Here is a 21,259-nt window from a genome sequence, read left to right as displayed (position 1 = left end):
CACGGTATCCCAGCCGGTGGCTACTAAAAGAGTTGGAGGTTTAAGGCACTTCTGCTTCATTTTTCAGACCCAGAAGTTACGTCCATCTATGTAGAAGCTGTAGTGTAATCCAAAAGATATGCATCAGATTTATGACATAAATAGCTCAGTTGTTGGCAGTCAGACTACAATAAGAAGAAAATACACATAAATATAACATTCCTAACAACAGATTCAGGTGGCACTAGGATGTCAGAGCGCATCGGGACAACAATAGTTTCCAAGGAGAACACATAATGAAGTATACTTCAGACTACAAAACCAAGCTGATTTTGTCACTGTGCATGTGAACAGAATTTTAGCACCAACAGAAACTAATAACACATGAGTTAGCCACAAGATTGTTAGCCAGAAAATTGTGCTTAGGCTCCAGCGTTCCATGTATGAGCTTAGGAGAAGAGAGAGGATTGGGTTGAAAAGTGCCCCTTTCCAAAATGAAACCTGCATGCTCACATTTGGCACCTAACAGTATCTAGTGCATTTAATAGTGATGCCAAGAGGTTCTGGCATTGTCACTCATGTCTGGGACACCAGTGACAGAAACCGAACAACACAACGTGACTGTTAACAAAGACTTACCTACTTTAATATAAACATATAGCAAACGTAGTACTCACCTGAAGTTATGTCTGAGTCCATTTAATACACATGATATGTACACTCTTAAATTAGATCTGTTTTTGTCTGTGCCAACCTTTAAGAAAAATATCCGTCTCTTTGGATAAAACGCACTATATAAGAATCCTCTAATGAAATCATCTAATGAAGAAATGTGACATGCGAGGTCACATTTTTTCATTAGAATTTTTATTGCTAAAACAACAACACTGATTATTGCAGATTTGCAGTTGTAAAAACATTTCTGTCGCGGTTAAAAGAAACCAATCGCTGTCTCACCAATATTTCCATTTTAATGGTATTCAGTGTTATTCTCCCTCTGCTCCCTTTTTTTGTACAAACTGTTTATCTTTCCTCCTGCTATATGAGACACCATGTGCAAAGATATGATATTATAGTGACGCAGTGTTTGCCAGAGTAAACTGCCTCAGACTTGACAGCATGATGTCAACACAGCATACATCACAGAGCCTTAATATCTTCCCAGCTTAAACACTACTGTCCAGGCAGTTGGCAGGTGATGGGCACTGCTTGATCAAACAGGCATTTTTGTCCACGCGTGCATTTTACTCAGTGTTTTTTTGTGTGTGTGTGTGTGTGTGTGCGTGCCTGTGCTCGTGGGAGTGCTTTTGGATCATCCCGTTAGACTAGCGAGGAAAAGAGCCGTAGATTGGCTGAGGCTTTATTCCCCTCTCTCTTGAAACACAAGGAAAATAGCACCGTGGAGGAAGGGAGCAGATGAAAATAGCTCAGTGGGCAATCGCTGACTCACAAGGCAATGCTGGGAGTCAGGAAGGCATCCATTCCAGTATACATCAAATCAACTAGCTGTTGTGTAACTCCTCTAGTACCAGTAAATCAAACCGCTGTTGCTACGTCTAGTATGACTTTTGTGCACTTGTGCCCTTTGTAGCGGAATTAAAAGAGGATAGTGACATCACAGGCGCCATTTATCACTTTTGACAGCCCGGCCCGGAGTCTTCGGGGCAGGGGAGGGAGGCCAGCGTGGTCAGCTAGCTACTCAGCTCATTCATCATGCCACTCAAGGAGTCTAGGCTGTCAGAGCTCATGTTTTTTTTAAGTACTGTGAAATGGAACAAGACAGCAAACCCAACTCATATGCAAATTAACATATCAGCTACAGTACATGCACTGGTTACTCATGCACCTGTGAGGGACTTCTCACCAAAAATTAAATGCAAAAGGCCGAGGTAATGAAGGCCAAAGGGTTCACGAGATTACGTGTGCTTTACTGTTTTGCTAATAATCACAGTTTTGTACATGTAAGCATCATATCCTGGTTAAGCCTGGAGAAAAAGATACAAATCCGACTTCAGAAAAGTGTATTTATATTGCTGTGAGTGGCTAATTGAACTCAGGAGATACAGAGAACTTGGGAGGCTGAATAGACTGAAAACACCAGGCTGTCTTCTGAAAACATTTTATCACCACAGGTGTTTGTTTGCTTTGTTAAAGAATATCCGCAAAAGCAATTCACTGCAAATTTCTGGCCCTAGCCGACTGCTGCTTAACCTTCAGACCCACAGCAATCGAAATGTTCCCAACAGAAATGCCCTTCATAAATTAAAATGTTGACACGTTATTCCGTGCAGGGAGAGCGGCAGCATTAACTTCTCAGACGTTTTTTGTTGAGTGGGATGTGATGATTGATGTGTCCCACCCTTCCCTTCTTTGTGACTGGAGAGCTAAGTGAAAAGAGACAACGAGGAGCACGGCGTTTTATCCAAAGATGAACCTTGAGTGCCATATATTGTAAAATCACAGCGGGAAAAAAAAGGGAAATAAAAGACAAGAACAAGGGCAGTGTTTGCTTCATAGACTTACATTATATAATACAGAATATTAAATGAAAAATATAAGTAACGAAGACCCAAAATCACAATATTAAAAACAATGCAGAAGTCATATTAAAACACTGTGTAGTTATCCTGCAGGCGATAACAAAGCAGGCACACAAAAGGAAAAAAAAAAAGCACAAACGTAAGCTGTTATTTTTAAATGGAAGTGATGGAAAGATTTTAAACAGGCTCAAAGAAACACTGATCCATCTCAGCCCTCCAGAGACCCAAAGTCTGGGTGAACACTGAAAGCTAAGTGCCATTAAAAACACACACATACATGGATGGGCTCAGCGGTTCAGAAATATTTGGGAACCAGTGCAGCGGATTGTTTTGAAGTCTTTATCTGTTGGCAACACTACGGAGTCTAATCATATTCAAATAGGGTGCTTTTATGCTGAAATATGTTTGATTTTACAGAAGAAGAAAAAAAAAAAATCTTTCGAACTCATGATCTAAAGCTGTGCTCTGACTTATCTAAAAACCGTCTACGGCTTGCTTTCTCTTTATTTCATTTCTCTCCGTTTCTTTGTTTTGTACCTTCAAAACCTTCTGATTGCAGACAAATGATTTGTTCAAGCTAAAACACGTTGAGATCTCCGTGTCTTTCCCTCACCTTGTTATCCAGAGCAAATTTGCATCTCTTTGCGTCCGCTGCACTGACCTGATATGCGGTCACGCTGCTTCTCGAGTTTGCTTCCCTTCTGTCAGAACGGGGCAGTGAATAATCAGGTAGCTCTGTGTGTACTGGCATTTCTTTTGTGGGGGGCAGCTTATGCGTAAGCACACCCGATGTGATATTGTGGCTAACTGGATCATTGCACCTACAGTACATCTGAACTCCTAAGACACAGTAAGCCATCTCTAAATTTCACGTGCCCCTCAGTCATCCTCCCGTGTCTCTCGGTACCCACTGTGCTTTTGAATATTTTACATTGTGTGTGCCAGCAGTCCGACTGCTCTCGATAGAAAACTGCTTTGTTCTTTTTTGTTTGTTGCGAGTAGCTGAGTGCTTGATGTTTTTTGGATTGCTGCTGTAGCACCGAGAGGCGACCCCAGCCAGAGTTATGAAATGTTTCTTTTTTAATTACTTTATTTTTGGATGGTGCGTTTAATTGAATGGAAACAATCTGGCAGTTTAATAATTAATAAGCAAATATCTGTCTCTGTGTGCCCTCAGCTTGAAGCTCTGAGTGATGCAATCTCTGTTTGGAGGCGGAGGGGAGCTGGGGCTGCTCGGTGGAGGCGGCGACGCAGGAGGCCTGAAGGAGGATGGCTGTGGCAGCGTCGCGTGGCGGTCTTCGCCGCTGCCCCATGATGAAGTCTACTCAACCTCCCACTTCGCCCTTATCACCGCCTATCAGGACATCAAGACCAGGCTGGCCTGCCTGGAGCGGGAGAACACCAGTATCAAGAGGAAGCTGAAGATCTATGAGATCAAGGTGAAGAGTTTTTCACTCCTAATGTCAAACATTACAGCAAACTCAGACTCGCACAGTTGTTTTTGACCTTGTTGGTATCAGACAGAAAAACTGCAGTACTGGAGAGGATGAGGCTAATGTGTTTTTTTTTATTTTATTTACTGAAAGTTGCTCAAAAGGGGAGACTGCTGTCCACTCACCTTCCATTTTACTGAAGTAGTGAGATTGTGCACAAAGAAGATGAAAGAGGGAGCTTTCATGCTCTGTGATTGGTCGGCTTTGATCCTTGGCTAGCTGGAGAATGAACATTAATCTGAAAGGAGGGAATTATTCTGTGATATATGGCACAGAAGCCAAATTTTTTTTCCTTTAAATGATACTAAATGACATTTGTAAACATGTATCAGAGCCTGAAATTAATTCCAAATATTTGTCTGTATGCACTGAGCCTAGAAGGTTATATCGATCCAGATTAGTCTGTGATCATTTCTTGAGGACATCAACATAATGTCAGTTTGATATGTATTTTGCTTTTTCTTTTATTTGTAAGGAGTCCTTCCGAAGGTTTTTAGATCGAGATTCAACTTAAATCCAAAAGTTAAAGGCTTAAAGCCAAGAATGAAGCAGTTTTGTGCAACTTTTACGTAATCCCGAACTAAATCCACTCAAGTTACTCAACTAGCAGAGGTGTCAAAAAAAATCACAGGAGACCAGACGAGCTGAAGACCTCAGGAGTTTGTCTCACATCTCAACAAACTTAGTGAGATATTAAACTCATATGCATGCTCGGATACTTTTTTAGGTGCAAATGTTCAGCTGCACGTTCACGCTTCCAGTGGTGTCTTTATTAACTCGGGCTTTCTGCTTCAGGCTGTGTTTCATACATCAATTCACTTTTTGCATACAAAATGGATGTCAGTCAGAGGAGCATTTCATCGGGAGCTAAAAGGAAACTATCGCTACAAATAAGGCATGAAAGCAATGCTGGCAGAAAACAGTCAATTTTGTGTATTTTTAAGTTTATATTTTTAATTCCCCACTCAATACGCTCTCGGTGCTGGCATTTACTTCTAAGGTGACAGCTTGCATTAGAGTTGTTAAATTTGATATGTTTAAACTTCACAAGCAAGAAAGAGATGTGGAAATCACACGTTTATTTTTATTGACTGAGTTTTCTTTGATAGGTTACAGTAATCGAATTGATTCTCGTATCTGTGTTCTGTTCGATGAGTTGCATAAAACACACTTTGCAGTAAATCTGAACCGAGAATAAAAGCATATTTATGCATATTTATTCATGCATTTTCTGTGCCACCAAGTAAAGGCATGTAAATTCCCCGTGTCAACGTGACGCATATAGTGTGCGCTGCAAGGCTTCGTTGAATAACATCACTAACGTATGGCTTTACAGGTTTGCATATAAAACATATCCCATGCCTCAGTTTAAGTGCTCGCTGTCACTGACAAAACTGGGTTGATTAAGTGCATGAATGTACACTATTAGCACTGAAATCTACTGGGATTCAGCAGAAGGGTTGTGACAAAGAGTTCAAGCAAAAACGTCTTAGTTTCCAAAGATAACGTCAGCGACAGTAAATATTTCTGCACAGCTGGACCTGCAACTTTGTCGGTGGATATCAAAGCAGTTCTTGGTTGGGCGAGAAAGCTGGTGAGGCAGAAATCCACCTCGCAGCAGTGGTTGGACCAGCACGTTGATTTAACGGGGAAAGGGAAGGCAAATGAGCGTAAAGAAATAGCGTGGGAGGACAGAAAATGAGGAAAAATGGGAAAAGAAGTGGAAAGAAGGAGCAACATGGGCGGAATCATGCGTTGATAAACACGGAGAGAGGGTGAGAAATGAAGGAGTGAAGGGAGATAATGATGTACGGAGCAAGGGAGAGATAAATGGTTCAAATTAAGAACACAGAAGGATTGGAGAAAAATCACTCCTACATTGTGATCATCATTAGTCTGTGGTCTACTTATTCTAGAAATAATATGGCTATGAAGTAGTGATGTATCTGAATTTCCCTCAGCCTTCACTGCCTAATTCTCCTTCAGGTACACAAGGACTTTTAATAAGCTGTACTGCTTACAGTATTGGAGAGCATCATTAACAGTGTAGCTCTTGTTCTGCTGCATGTGAACAGAGAACAAAATGTTTTAAATGACTGAAAAATTGTGAAAGAGGCTGCTGTGATAATGAAGACAGTTCCAAAAAGATGCAAGCTGTTGCAGTATTACGAGCTACCGGGGAGAATTTTAAGCTTCAGCTATGTTTGAGTTGACTGTTCGTGAAAGAAACAGTCAACCAGAACGACTCCAACCCCATATCACGACAAAGGGTGCAACAGACATGCCGGTTAACCGTGCCCGTAAAATGGGCACACGTGCAGATGTTGCATTTCCAGCAGGGGGAGATAATACATTTAAAGCCAAGAAGGCGGTAGTGAGCAAAAAAGTGCATTCCTGGGTCCTAAATTACCAGAAACAATTAAGCTAGGCGGTTAATATGTATTTACATGTAAATGTGGTAATAATGTCTGTTCCCCACGATTACTTCTGATTGTGTGTATATTACACATTTTGCCGTGATACCAGGTTGAAGAGTCAGGGTGAGATTCTGAATGAATTTTGTTGGCTTTTCTATGATTTATTGTTTGCAAGAGATAAAACATGTTGTGCTGGAAATGCATGAGAGGGGTGGCAGGTATGGAGAAGTAAAACCGAAGTCCTGCATCATTCTAGTGAGCAGCTGTTGTTCGAGGCTTCAGGCCGCCACATTGCTGTTGACTTACTCTCAAACTGTGGTTTGTTCAGGGCCCTCTCCCAGAGAGACAGATGTTGATTTTGGAAGAGCAGGTGCAGATGTTTGCTGTTTGGAGTAGAAGCTGTCACACCTGTGCCTATGTAAATAGAACATGTGCCTTTTTTCAGCTTTGAATATTTAAGCATCGCCCTCCGGCGCTGACAAGTGAAGCTAATGTGGAAGTGCCAAAAATTCTTATAATGGACACTTGAGGGAAGTCAGTTTCCACAGACTCCCGTGTTAAAATGCCTGGTTTTACAGCATGATGACTCCAATTTTGAAACTCCATCAATATGTATGGAGGGCAGGAGAGAGGTGAGAGTCTACAGCCATCTGTGAAACATGGTGGAGGCTCTGTCATAAAGTACCATTAGATTTTGAGTTCAGATCCACCATTCAGTGCCATCTGAAGAGCATCTGACTCCTAAACAATACATTAATGCATTTAATGTTTTATCCACATAGGTCCGCTTGGGACAATCGTGTGCCTGCTTTCTGCTTTATATGCTGTATTTCTATGTATGTTTGCACATGCAGCAAAGTATACACTGGGGAATATGATTATCTGTTTGGTATCAGGTGTTGCAGGAAATTGGAATGAACAAGAACCAAGCATTACTAAAGAAAGGAGGAAGTAACAGAGCGGAAACCAAAAACCATGGCACGAATACTGTTTAACACCTGATCCAGCTGTTATCCAGCTGTTATCAGTTACAAATGGAAGACATTTTAGTAGTCCTAAGTGTAGCTCAAGGTTCCTCAGCACAGCTGCTGCAGTGATACAAATGGAAGTGGTTTTTTTTGTTGCTTTGTTCATGGGTAAATCAAGGTTGTTGTCGGCGTTCCTGATGCTCAGCGGCGTGAGAATACTTGATGCCCTCTGGGATTGCCCACGTTGGGAACATTTACTGTTAAACTGAGCAGAGAGAGGTGTTGCACTAAATGGAAAAGGGTTGTTTGCTCCTCGAACAGACATTGCATCAGCAAAACAATGACTTCACACAGAAAATGAATAGCCCTCTGAGCCTATGGTAGGCACTTTAAATGTAAATGTGTTCATTTAGGTTGAACGACACACGCAGTTATATAACGTGTATGTTTCTATCAAAGCATTCTGGTAACTACAGGAGTTCAGGACCATGACCGCCGACACTAGAAAACAATAGTAAATGTAATAAAGTCCATTAACTCCTTTTCTAAAGTTATGATGATGATGTAATAAATCACACCGGCATAAATTCAGCTACATATAATGAAATTATTCCAGCATATTTTAAATGTAAGCGATGTATTTGCTAAAATGCCGGTTCTCTGCCATCCTTTATTATTTCCTTGCCTGTGTCTTAGTAATAAAACTAGCAATTTCTATGTTTTTCAGATTGTCAACAAATCACATCCAAAGACAAATCAGCACTGATCCAACTAGAAGTATTGTGCCTGATTCTGCTGTTCTTAAAGAGCTCCATTGTTGTCAGAATTTATTACTAACACATCAGTGAGCCTCACTGTTGCACTGGGTGACATATTCCTTCATTACCGTGAGCACACTCTGCAGTTTATTTCGAGTCAGTCTCGCATACACGATTCTGAGAGTTGAAATACTCATTATAGCACCAAATGTGTATTAATGCAACGGTGAAAATAGTGCCAATCACTAGCAATTTACTCCTGCTTGAATTATGCTTACTAAAACCTGCAATAAACAGGTGTTTTAAATAATTATTATGCTTTTCTTTTAAATGAAACTAGATGTTTGTCGCTCATTTTTTAAATAGCTCTTTGGTAGAAGTGCGTGGGAAATTGTGGGCTTCACAGTGGTTAAGTACGAGAGCACTTGGACAGACTGAGCGTGGTGGCTTTTGATCTTTCTGACAGACATAAAAATATAGGAAATTGATGGTTTTAAGTTTAAAAAAAAAAGAGACTTTTTTGGAGCTAAAAGTGACCATATGAGACACAGAATGTGAAAACCTACTTTTATCCAAGAAGCAGATGTCATTAATCTGTCTTTGTTTATTTTTTATACATTTTTTACCTTGTAGATGTCAATCTGTGTCCATTTGTTAAATTATTTTAGTGTTATAATGATAGAAACAGATAAATAGTCACTTGTAGCCTGCTCATAAATGATTAAACCTCTGATAAAGAAACTGTCAATTGTAGTCCACACAGTGTTAACGCCACAGCCTAAAGACTAACAAGCCACCTGCATCACTAATGGGGCAAATTTCAGTGGTTAACTGACCACCTCAGAGGTGTGTGTGGGTTTTCCCTCATAACCGAGAGGTTTACTGGATGTGGAATTGACACAAAACAATGTATTATTTGTAGTTTATGCATAACAAAGTGTTCAATTAACTACATTTTTAGGTTTTTAGAGATATTTGAAGACAGTGAAGGTGAGATATCAAACCCCAACAATCAGACAATACCCTATGTGCAAGCACTTGGCGACTGTGGGAAGGAAAAACTCCTTTTTAATAAGAAGAATCGTCTGGCAGAACCAGGCAGCCATCTGTAAGGACAGGGAGACTGGTTAATAAGCAACAGGCCCTCAAAACAGGAATAAAACCTTCTTGGACCTGCAGTTTGTTCAATCATGTTAGGTGAAGCCTAATAGAAAGCTAGTAGGGCATGCTTTTCAAAGCTGCCACTCTCCGCCCTAACGATGTGTAACTTTAACTTTTTACGGAAGTTGAATTTATATTATAATTGGATTTATAAATAAATTCACATCCTCAGAAGTTGTTATCAAGAAGAAAGTTAGCAACAGAGATGAAAACTTTGTTTTTAGGCTGTAAACTTGTTTGTTGTTGTTATAAAGCTGGGCACTTTAACTTGGGAGTCTATGGGGACTGACTTGCTTTCCGAGTCACCATCTAGTGGCTATTTGAGGAACTGCAGTGTTTCTGATTTAGGCACCGGCTGCTGTTTGCATTCATCTGAAGGATCTTAAATGACATTTTTTGAAAGGGTGATTTTTAAAAAGCGCTTCATCATTCTCCAACGTTTTGCCGCAAAACACGAGAAGATGGACAAACTTAGAGATGGATAGGCTGACCGACAAAGCTTAGTAATAGGCCCTCCCCAGATTTCACCGTGTGGGACGAAATTAGGAAATATGACTGGAACAACTTGACATGGAAATTCATAAATTAGTTTAAAAGCTCTGAAAAATACCCCCCTACTCCCCAATCCTATGAGTGATATCTGGGCCAAACAGAAGCTGCAGCTGATGTAAGATGAATCATTAATGATCACAGTGTGGACTCATGAAAAATTGCAGAATACAGCAGCAAAAACAAAAATCAAAACCAAGCAAACAAAAAATATAAACAAGCTCAATGTACTTTTGTCTTCTTGTTTACTTTTCCTCTGCAGTTCCCCATGATCAATGAGTTTGGTGAGGACACTAACTCCTACTGCTCATTTGAGAGCAAAGAGACGGCGATGCTGCACTCAGAAAACGGCAGCCTGCAGCAGAGAGTCAACGCCCTGACCCACGAGGTAAGAGAACAGACAAGACACAGGATTTTTATGCTGGTGCTCTATTTTGGTGGCGCGGCATAACCGGGTCTAAACCTGGCTACAGATGTGCTTATCGTGTAAACCTTCAGAAAACAAATGCTAAAGAAGGCGCGCCTTTTTACAAACACACAGGCATCACACATTTTTAAATTAGTGCACGCATAATGTGTGCACGCTGCACACAAGCACTAATCGTGGACTTTATGTGCTCCCGCTGTCCAAAACCTTGATGAATGGCTGTGCCCGAAATGTGCTCGGACTACTTGTTTCTCCTCACTTGTAACTCTCCTGTTTCAAAGTCTGTGAGAACAAGAGCGTGGGGAAATACAAGTGAGAAACGACTGACACAGGAAGGCCGTGGTAAAACTGGTAGCAGCAGCGGTAAAAAGAACTACACAGCAGAACAAAGGGAAGGAAATGGTTTATGGGAGCAGCATAAACGATTAGCGTGGGACATACAAGGTCATGGGGCGCTGATACCATGCAGTCAGAGTGATTAAAAGGGTCATGGCTGCAGGAGCATGCTCTGTTGGTACAAGACCCTGACCACAACCACCTATGCATGCTGACAGGCACAAACCTTATATTTTCAATGAAGTGGTGACCTCCAATAATCAAAGGCAGGTAGAGAAAATCGAATTACTGTACAGCCTATAAATGTACAGTTTCATGTATCATCACACAATCATGTGAACACTCGCTTTGGGAACATAATGATGCTTTCTTATGCTTTTTTCATTTTTTCTGCCCCCGTTTTGTGTATAATAATATTTTTCAGCTATTTCCTCAGTGAACCCTCATACGCACGCTCTGAGACACATCAGGGGTTTTTTCAAACTCCTACAAAATCTTTTCTTTTTATTTCACCTTTGCTTTGATGTGAGGAATTTTTTGTCCTTTACCTCTGAAACCAAATATACATAACTGTACTTTCATCACAAGGTCTGTAATTTCTGTGTTGGTGTTCCTAATTTTTTGTTTCTGACTTAGTCTATTTTTATTTGAACTTTCACCCCTTCCTAAACATAAATAAGCAGTTTTAGTGTCAAAGCAAAATGAAAAGCTATATCTGAAAATATACATTTTATGCTTTTGCCATTTTTGGTTTCATATGGGACACAGGCCCTGAGTCTCTGGGTTAAAGTCCTGTGTTTGATCCTTTGACTTAGTTTAAGTGGACTTTAATAAAATGTCACTTTCGTCCACTATAAGAAGTGTATTAATGTGTTTTGCAGACAACAAATCATAATGCGTGTCCATTTTCTATGATTATTTGGGCTTCTCTTGCAGGATCCGGGCACCTTGCAGTTGCTAACCTGCATTAGTGGATGGCACAGTTAGCCTGTGCAGTGATTTCCATGACAGAAGCATGCCTGTTTTTAATGCAATGCTGCCTGAGGGCCCAAAGATCACAGGGATCCAATACTGAATATCAGCCTGCACAGATATTTCTCCAGAAAATCTGAATCTTATTATGCACATCCCATGAACTTCAAAAATACCTGATATTTTTCTTGTGGTACATTTCAGTTTAGACATTGTAAACATTTTTTCCATATTCTATTGTGAATATAACATAGGTGAGATTTGCAGATCATTGCATTAGGTTTTTAGTTGTTTTACACAGCATCCCAAATCTTTGGAGTTAGGTTTGTTTTTTCTAGAGTTAGAGGTGAGGCCTTCTGTCCTCCAAATCGAGTCATGCAACAGGACAATGATCCCAAGCACAGCAGAAAGACTGAAAAAGGGGAAGGTGTTGCAGGGGCCCAGTCAAAGTTCAGACCTCAACCTCACCGGACTTTAAGAAAGCTGCAAAATAAATGCCTTCAAACCTGAAGCAACACTGCGAAGGAGAGTGGACCGAAACTCTGCCTCAGTGATGTGAGAGACCAACAAAGTCATACTGAAAATAATTACTTTAAGTTATAGCTGCTAAAGGTGCTTCTACATTGTTGTTTTTTCCCACCAGACTGCAGAGATAACTTATATTTGTGAGTATGTTTGATTTAAGGATGCTGTCCCTTTAAACTGCAACTGTACGGCTCTCCAGGTAACCAGAGTTTTCAGCGTTTTCTCTCGTGATAGCACTGCCTTCAGCTACTGAACAAACCAAACTAACCACAGAAGGCTTCTGCTCTTTAAAGCCACAGCACACCTAAAAAAAACTAACATATATGATCTTCCTCTGGCCCGTAGCGCTCACTCTCTCTTTTTTAAATATCACGGAACCGCATAGCACCACAAAAAGCGCGTTTATTAAACAGCTGACAAAAACGTTTTTGAGTTTCTGGATGGATTTTTTCTTTTTTCTTTTACTGTACAGTAATACAGTTTTTTTTCCATTTAAGGACTCCACATTCATAACAAAGAAAAAAAACAATCTTCCACGTTTTCATCGAGATTCTCAGAGTATTGTATTCTTCCTTTAGCGCTAAGTACTACTAATAACTGCTAACTGATTCTTTTATACTATTAATTACGAAGGGATACCAACTATGGAAAACAAACAATCCCGCCCACAGTATCTACACTGAAGTGCAAATTTAAAACGTGATAATGAATATATCTCCTTATTTTAGGAAACCGTGCGTTTGTGGGCCTCTCAGGACAGAAATCCAGCTCTGGAGTAATTCTGCTCGCCTCCGTCACGATGCTGTTGACAAGCCGCACACGCCTTGGTGCCAGTTTTTTTTTTTCCCCAGGCATATGTTACCATAGACACACTGAATAGGCTTCAGTGCTCCACCACACAGCAGTGATATACCTTTGTCCTCTGTTTATCTCACTCCCTTGCTGCTGCTCCCACTCTCATTTTCTGCGTAGTCCAAAGTGACCATATTTTTCCATATTCTTCAATAAAAGGCTCACTTCTGTGCCTTCATCTGCTTTGAAAATGTCCTCATTTCTCTCAATTTGGTGCATGTCACTGCCCTCAGAGCTGTCTGTCTTTATGGCATCCAGTGGCATTCACCCCTCGTATTACGCCACACTGTAAGAAGATTAGATCAGCGGCATGTCAAGAAATCCTTCTTTTTAACACACTTGAACATCCTTGTTTTGGAGATGAGGCAAACGCTGAGCTTTCAGGATTTCTGTGCCCCAAATTTGCTTGGTTACACAACAGTTCCTCAACCAACGCATTTGACGCCTCTCAAAATGAAAGCTGTACCCCCGTTTTGTTTGTTCTTTGTGAAGAAGTTTTAAAAGTTGGAATGAAGGGAAAAAAGTAACCCTTTTCCTTTTTACGTTTCTTTCTCCTTTTCTGTATCTCGCTTCAGCTCCAGAAGAGAAAGGAGCGAGAGGAACAGCTGGAGGATGTGATCAAGGCTTACGAGAAGATTCACATGGAGAAGAACAACCTCCAGAGGGATCTCGACAAGATGGTCAGAGGCATTATTCAGTTCATTATTTTGCAGTAGCTTTCTTTGCGAGACATATGGCTCATTAAGTTTCGCAGCTTCACGTTCTGGTAATCGGGACCAAATTTAAAAAGTAAAACTCTTCATGGTTGACATCACTAAGACAACAGACAAATTGCAAAATTGAGTAAAGTGTGTGGATGGTGGCGCTGACTTGTGTGTGTAGTTTCATTGTTTTTATGAAAGCTTTTATTTTAAAACTGCAGATGTCTCAGATTCTGGAGTCCTGCATTGATTATGCTCTACTACATCATATACCATACTTCTAAGCTTTTAAAGAATGCTCATCCGTGTGTGAAATGCAATGATTAGGACGTTAATCAGCTAACAGTTAATCAGCATCAGTCCCGACAAAAGATGATCCAACAGAACAGATGAGGTTGAGATTTAAACTTAAAGGAGAAGCAGAGTCGTTGAAAAACATTAAGATCTGCTGGTGAAGACGACGACAGGAAGGAGGAATGTCTGGAAACCCTTTGTCTGGTTGGGTCTTGTCCACATCTATCCCAGCCCAGTTCCATTTGAGGTCATTGTTTATGAATGGATATAAATTTTAATGGGTTAATAAAAAAGCGAAATTGTTGCCTAACAATTCCCGGTGGTTTTGAGATTAGATTACACTTCAGTAAGTGCGATTTCTAATCGGCTCTTACCTGGATGCAACCAAAGCCGTTCAGAGCTGATTGGATAATGCACCCTGGACAACAGATGAGAAGCAGAAACCTACTGCTACTAAAAATGTACCTTGCAGACAGAATCCGAATAGGAATAGGAGAGCAGACAGACTGACAACAGAAAAATGGGAAGATAGGATTCCGAATAAACAAGGAATAAAATAAGGAGGCGGGTGAATCTAATCAGTGGGACAATAAAGTGACAGGAAGTAAAACAAGCTCAGAGTGATGACCAAAATAAAACAAAAAAAATACAAGAACAAAGACTTGCAAGGAAATTTGGAAAAAGATTAAACACAAGGAAATATAAAAGAGTGCAGCTACAAAATAAAGGCAAGATCCAAAGATATTGCAAACACCCCAAACCGGACATGAATATATGACTGAATGTGGAACACATGTAGTTACAAAAATAAAACTTTAGTGTTTGCACTCATCTTAAATGAAGACACCTATTTAAACTAATAGCCGTCACCAAAAGCAAAATCCAAAAGCTCACTTTACTTTAATACGTAACTGTCCTCAGACATGTTTATGAATTATTATAGTGAGTGATTTGTCCTTGGTGTGAAAAAGTCATTTTTTAAAAGTTCTCCTCTAGCGCTAAACAAAACTGCGTTAAGCTGAAACAAAATCATATTTGAAAAGATTCTATTCAGTGTTTCCCCAAAGAAAATAATCTCATTTTTTTAAACACAGCAAATCAAGGTTGATCCAGATCCGCCCGAAGCTGCCAGCTGAACAGATTGGCTGGCTGGTCTTCCCCTAAATGCCCTCTATGCTAATAAACCATCTCATATGATAGTGAAGTCCATCATACAGAGAAGCCTCAGCAGTTTCAGAGGTCTCAGTGATTAAGGGATAAAGTGCACCAAAGATGTTGGAACTGCTTCCTGCCAACAGCTGAGACACTGTCAATGTCACCTGAAGCTGCAGCTCGCTGTTAATTCAGCTCCGTCTACCTGTTGGGCCTCATTGACCTTTATCTTCCATCCTTTCACTCACTTACTAACATAATATACAGAACTGAAAGTAAAGTGAGGATTCAGAAGCATAATACCATTAATAGTTTTTTCACAAGTTAATTTCAAAGGCGTGTTTTGAATCTAGGGATGCTTTTTTTCAAGCATATGAAAGAACGTGTCAGAGTTCTTCTGTGGATTTTGATGTCTTTCGTGTCGAGTTGAGGCCTCTGTGCTGACAACATCCACCGCAGGAGTCATTCTTCTTTATATTTCTAAAGATGCCTCAATGCTAAACACATATTGTATTATTTACCACCCATGTGCATTGCAAGGAAGTACGCAAATCACTTTTAAAACACATGAACAAACAAAGAAGTCTTCCCTAAATTCACACAGTCCCTTAGCTCAGCTCCACCCCTGCTTCCCCATTTCTAACCAACTAGTTGATGTCAAAAGAAACAAAAACTAAAATTGTGGCATCAACACAACAGAGGAATTATCTGCAAACATCACTGGGTAATGATACAAATGCAAACAAGTGATAACCAAGATTACCAAAAAAGCAAATGTTTCTTTAATCTCAGCTCTGAAAGGTACTCTGGAAGTGTAATTTAAATGATGTTTTCTCTATCCATATTTACTATGTAACATTTTTAACCTAAGTAAATAGTTGAATCCCGGTGACTTTAAAGAAAGATTTGAATATGCGTTTCATTATAGACCAGTTTGGTGGAGAAACACGTTGAGCGGATCCTGAGCCTGGAGTCAGCTCTGAGGCAGAGGGACAACTCCCTGCAGAAACTCAACATGCAGCTGCACAGCAAAGACATGCAGTATCTGCAGCTCCATGCTGGCCCAGACGCACACAGTAAGTGATCCGGCAATCTTACTCTCTATCTTCACTATGCATCTTTATATCTGATTTTGAATAAACCATATGAGCACTGGTGTGCATCAAATGTTTCAATAGAGAGAAATGGCAATATGGTGATCAGTTTCAACCACTCACACCACAAACCAAGGCTGAAATCACGATGCATTTATGAACTCTGACCTAGAGTTTATGGACCCAATTATGGCAATTACAAAACCAGCCTGGCATGATTCAGCAAGCTTGTGAAAAACCGTGCTTATAAAGCAGGGAGTGCACTAATTTCTCTCCAAAAGTGCTCAGTGAATGGCTAAGTAGCTCTGGAAAGAATATGCCCCCATAGCTTTCTGAAGTTGGATTAGGATGCTTGTGCCTGATCATTTATGTAACTCCAGCATTCAAACTCACATCATGTTTTTTGTCCGGGTTGCTGTGCAGAGGTGAGAGGAGCTGGAGTTTCTGTGCTGCTGACCCAACTTCATTGCTGACCCTCAGTTGGTACAAATGTTGAAGCCTGTTGAGGCAAATCATAAAAAAATGAAAGCAACTCTCTTAAACAGAAGCAATGTTGATTTGCCTTTTTACTTATAGCATCTGTATTTGAATCAAAGTGTAGCTTATCGTCTAGAAAGGTGCTGAAATATTTATATCGCTCAAGTCACCTTTAAGGACTCCTTTTTATAGCCCCGCCACTGAGTGTAGCCATTCAGAACAACTGCTGATTTTAGTCACGATATATTGTTGCAGTAATTGGGAGAGCAGTGTCACGACAGGACAGAACAGAGTAGAGCAAGAGGCAGTGACAACAGGCCCTGGCCCTGATTAAGTGAGACACAGTAGGTGCTGAGATAGAAATGAAACTCCACCGCTATAAGCTCAAATGTAGGCTAAAGGTTAAAGCAACTTAAACAGACTACGTGATGTAAAATTTGCCAGTAGGATGCATAGAAAGGGATCAGCTGATTTACAGGGAGTGTGGCCTGACTTCTTCCTGATACATCCATCCATCAATCTATCTATTCTCTTCAACTTATCCTTATCGGGGGGGCTTGAGCCTATCCCAGCTACCATCAGTGGGGAGGCAGAGTACGCCCTTGGCTCTTCTTACTGATTTAAAGTGTAAAAGAGTTTTTTTGTGCATTTTATTTACACAAACAAAAAAACAAGAAAACAGCTATGACTCTATAATATTGCTCAGCATTTTCCTGTTCATGGAGTCTTTGATCAAATCCAACAGTCTGTTTGAAAAGCATTTTAATTGAGGTCAGGTTAGACCGCAGCCTGTCAGAAAGACTCAGCCTGGACATTTTGTTCCTACTCCCCAGTCACAGAGAAAAGAGACCCGTAATCTATGCGTGTGCTGGTGACTGAAATTCACTCATCCTGGCTTCAGAAACATTTGCAGTAAAGTGACTTGCTCATGTAAATTTGGGGATTTATCTGTATTATTCAGCTGTTGCTTCCATCTGTACTGTTGAGTGATCTGTTTTGTGACTAGTGTGCATTACGAAATGCTGGAAAACCCTTGAGACAACAGGACTTATTACAATGCATTTCTATAGACTCCGCAAACATGGCAGAGCACTCCACTGTGCTTCTTAAAAAGTTTGTGAACAAACGTAGGATTTTAGATTTTAAATTCAAATTGTCTCAGCGAGTCAGTACATTATGTGACTGTAGCATCGAATTCAGGATAGGACACGCAGTCTACTTCTGCATGGAGGAGGATCTGTTGACTTAAACTGATCTAGAGTGAGTAGAAGCTAAACTCTGCCCTCTCCAACAATGTGGGCGGTTGAAAGATGGAAGAAATGTGTCACTGCCACCTCAACAGATGCCTCTGCTGATAGTATACCTTCATGAGGAGGAGGTACTACTTTGCATAGGCTTCAAATTACCTTAACGAATATTTGGAAAAAACGGTGTAAACAATGGTTTTTTTCCCTTAATTTATACGTGAGGAAGTGATGATTAATAGCTGCATATGAATGAGGAAAACCTGTTACTGCACATACGAGCGCTCTGTTGAGGAGGCAGGAGGAGCAGGGATGAAAGATGATACTGCTGTACTGTTACTGTCTTCTGGCTCAAGGACTGAGTCTGTGTGAGCGGCGCTGAATCACTAGCATGCCCACACAGATCACATCACCCAGGTACAAACTGAACGATGCTGCCCTTGGAAGAAGTCATCTCTTTTGCTCTTTCATACTCATCGATTGTACAGCAGCCATGGACAGCAGCACGCTGCATTAGTCAGGCGAAAACCACTCAAAGCACTGTGTTTTTTAGCGCTTTTAACTCTTCTCCTTTCTCCCAGTGCTTGACTGCCCGGCGTTGACCCTTCAGAGCTCCCGTAGCCTTGACGCCCTGTCCGACCTTAAGCTGCAGCGCCTGGAGGCCGAGCTAGAAGGGGCGCGGCACGAAGCCCAGGGGGCGTGTCAGCGGGAGGAGGAGCTGAAGGCAGAGTGCGAAAGACTAAAGGACGAGATGAGACAGCTGCAGAACAGCCAGAGGGTCAGTGTTGGCTTGTTTTAATCTGCTAGGGAAGCATTAGGAGGCTTGTGCACTGTCAGAGAAGCAGCAAACAAAAATACATTCTGGTCATGCATCCCCTGAAATGTCCTTGGAGATTTGTGATAAGCATTAAGAGAAATGAAAACTCTATTCTCCGTCCATTAGAGAAGATTCCTGCTGAATAATTCATCAAAATCCCCCATGACCTTTAAACACAGTCATTTTTTTTATCATTTAATGCCATGATTTTGTCTTTAAATAATGCATATCTACAGCTAATTAGAGTGTCCATAATTGATATTTATATATCGCAGTGTATTAAATGCAATGTGCATGACTTATATACGTAAAAATAAACCATATCTGCAGTTTGCCTCACATTTAGAGATCCCTGTAAAGATCTCGCTGTTCAGTGGCAACCAGGGGTGGAGTCAAGGGGGTTTGGGTTGCTAGACATTAGGAGTCTACTTAGGTACAACAGGTAAATACTATTTTCTAGCTGAAGTCATTTTAGCGAACCGTCTCTTCACTAAGTAGTTGCTCCATGGCTGACATATCAGTGCAACCACCCATTAAAATTCTCTCATGACCTTTAAAAACAATTGCGAGAGAATAACCTGTATAACTACTGCCTCACGGTGTGCTTGTACATGTCAGCTGTGTCTGCACAATCCAATGAAAACAGCGAGAGACAAAAATTAAGCATGCAGTTGGCCACAAATGAAATCCAAAGGACATCAGCGTCTGTGCTATGCCAGTGTACATAATCTCTCATCCTAATCAAAGCTGTAACAACTGTCTGGCTTCACCACCGGACCAGAGAGCAATCGGGCCAAGTCACAGAAAGCTGGTGAACACAGTAAAGCATTTAGAAGCTTAGAAGTCAGATAATTCCCTCAGTTGTTATTGGTGTCAGCCAAGACCGCATCACAGAATGCTATTCTTCTATCAAAGAGTAAAGAAAGTGAACTTTCTGTCTGCGTCATAGCTGTGATGGAACAGCATGGCTAAAAAGGTGGCGTCCTCCACATACGGAAGCCGTAAAGGGTACCACACATAAACCACACACTGTATATAAAAATGGACTCAGATTCAGAGTCTGAAAAGTGAAGCCTAGTCAGAAGTGTCTTAAAACTGCAATCTCTCTAATGGCCCACAGGGGGCGACTCCTCTGATTTTAAATGAGAAATCTATTTGTATACAAAGACATCTATGGAAAAGCTACTCATAATCCCTTGATTCAACCCCCTGCTAAACAATTTCTTGAGGAGTTTGTGGGCTCAGTAGCTGATATGTATTTTGTAAATGATGGTCCCCATTAGTGTCCAGAGGTCGATAACGCTCAGCTTGATGCTTAAGAAGACAGGAACTTTGCAAACTAATGGCATGGCAGCGGTGTCCATATCTTACATGCAATATAAGCCAAGAAAACCACCACATGTAGTGCTTGAATAAATAAATAATAATGGCACAAGCCTTTTGTTTTTATGGGTACACATTCTCTTAGCTGTGTTAGTGTCAAACAGGCTTCAAATAGACTCTTGCTGTCAGATTTTTTTTCCCAATATTCTACCAGCACCTGCATGCTAATCTAATTTCATGCTCTACTTCGGCAGGAAATGACTTCTCCGTGCAAGCAGTGTGATGTGGAGTGGATAAAGAAGGTGGGAGATGAGCAGTAAGTGACCACGGCAGATCTCTGGGAGGGGGGGGACTAAAGCTGATGAAGTAAATCTGAGGAGAGATGGATGGAAAGGAGGAAACATAGTCATATGAGGAAGGAAGGATATTGGTTAAGAAACTCAGAGGAGGCAACAGTGAATATAAGAAGACTGATGCGAGGATTAGGAGAATGCTTTCACCAGGAGCTGCTGCTCATCTGTATTTTTACTCTCCCGCCGTGATGCGCTCAGGCCGACCTCCGGGGGCCTCGTTAGGCAGTAGACGAGCTCTCCAGCACAGCATTAATACAAGGGTATTCACGTTTGGACACGAACACTGCATGTTATGTGTTTTCCGCTGTGTGTGCATGAAACTTTAACTCCACTGTTTGTGTGTTTAACATTTAATCAAGGAGGTTTGGAATGAAATTAGCCTGAGCAGCAGGGGGCAGTGTAAGCACAGCGTTAAGACTCCTTTCAGTCCATTTCCTCCTGTTTATTTAATAGAGACCCAGTTTTATCTTTGCATTTGTTCTTTTATTTTTATTTTATTTTTCCTCACATAAGCCATCACGATAAATGCAGCTGGGAGTATTCATGGCCCTGCCTGTGTACAACCAATGAGAGAAATATGTTTGCAACTGAGGGGGCAACAAAGTAGCTTTTTTTCTTCTTTTTTTTAATAACCCCCCCACAGATTGTCCCAGGCATTGCATGTTTACAAGATAGAGGAGGTAAGGAAGAAAAAAAGAACGAGAAAGAATGACAAAAAAAACCACATCATGTTGGGCAATTGACTCCCACACAGCGAAACCCCAGAAGTGTTTCGATGGGGTTCAAACTGAAAGTAAATAGTTTGCCAGCGAAGACAGTCTTAGTTT

At 40.9% G+C, this 21,259-nt stretch overlaps 1 protein-coding gene across 1 annotated transcript in view; it reads left to right on the top strand.

The window, feature by feature from the left end:
* tbkbp1 (TBK1 binding protein 1) overlaps positions 1-21,259 on the top strand; it is a 69,321-nt gene that overhangs the window by 28,998 nt on the left and 19,064 nt on the right. The window contains exons 2-7 of the mRNA XM_040014227.1: positions 3,697-3,958; positions 10,128-10,253; positions 13,553-13,657; positions 16,053-16,200; positions 18,521-18,717; positions 20,334-20,395. Coding sequence (XP_039870161.1) covers positions 3,713-3,958; positions 10,128-10,253; positions 13,553-13,657; positions 16,053-16,200; positions 18,521-18,717; positions 20,334-20,395 — 884 coding nt within the window. The 5' untranslated portion in view covers positions 3,697-3,712. The remainder of the gene's footprint in view (positions 1-3,696; positions 3,959-10,127; positions 10,254-13,552; positions 13,658-16,052; positions 16,201-18,520; positions 18,718-20,333; positions 20,396-21,259) is intronic.

This window comes from Simochromis diagramma, unplaced genomic scaffold, assembly GCF_900408965.1.
Source record: "Simochromis diagramma unplaced genomic scaffold, fSimDia1.1 OVJJ01000669.1, whole genome shotgun sequence".
Lineage (NCBI taxonomy): Eukaryota > Metazoa > Chordata > Actinopteri > Cichliformes > Cichlidae > Simochromis > Simochromis diagramma.
The sequence above is the reverse complement of the archived record's forward strand: the minus strand, read 5'-3'. Positions and strand labels throughout refer to the sequence as shown.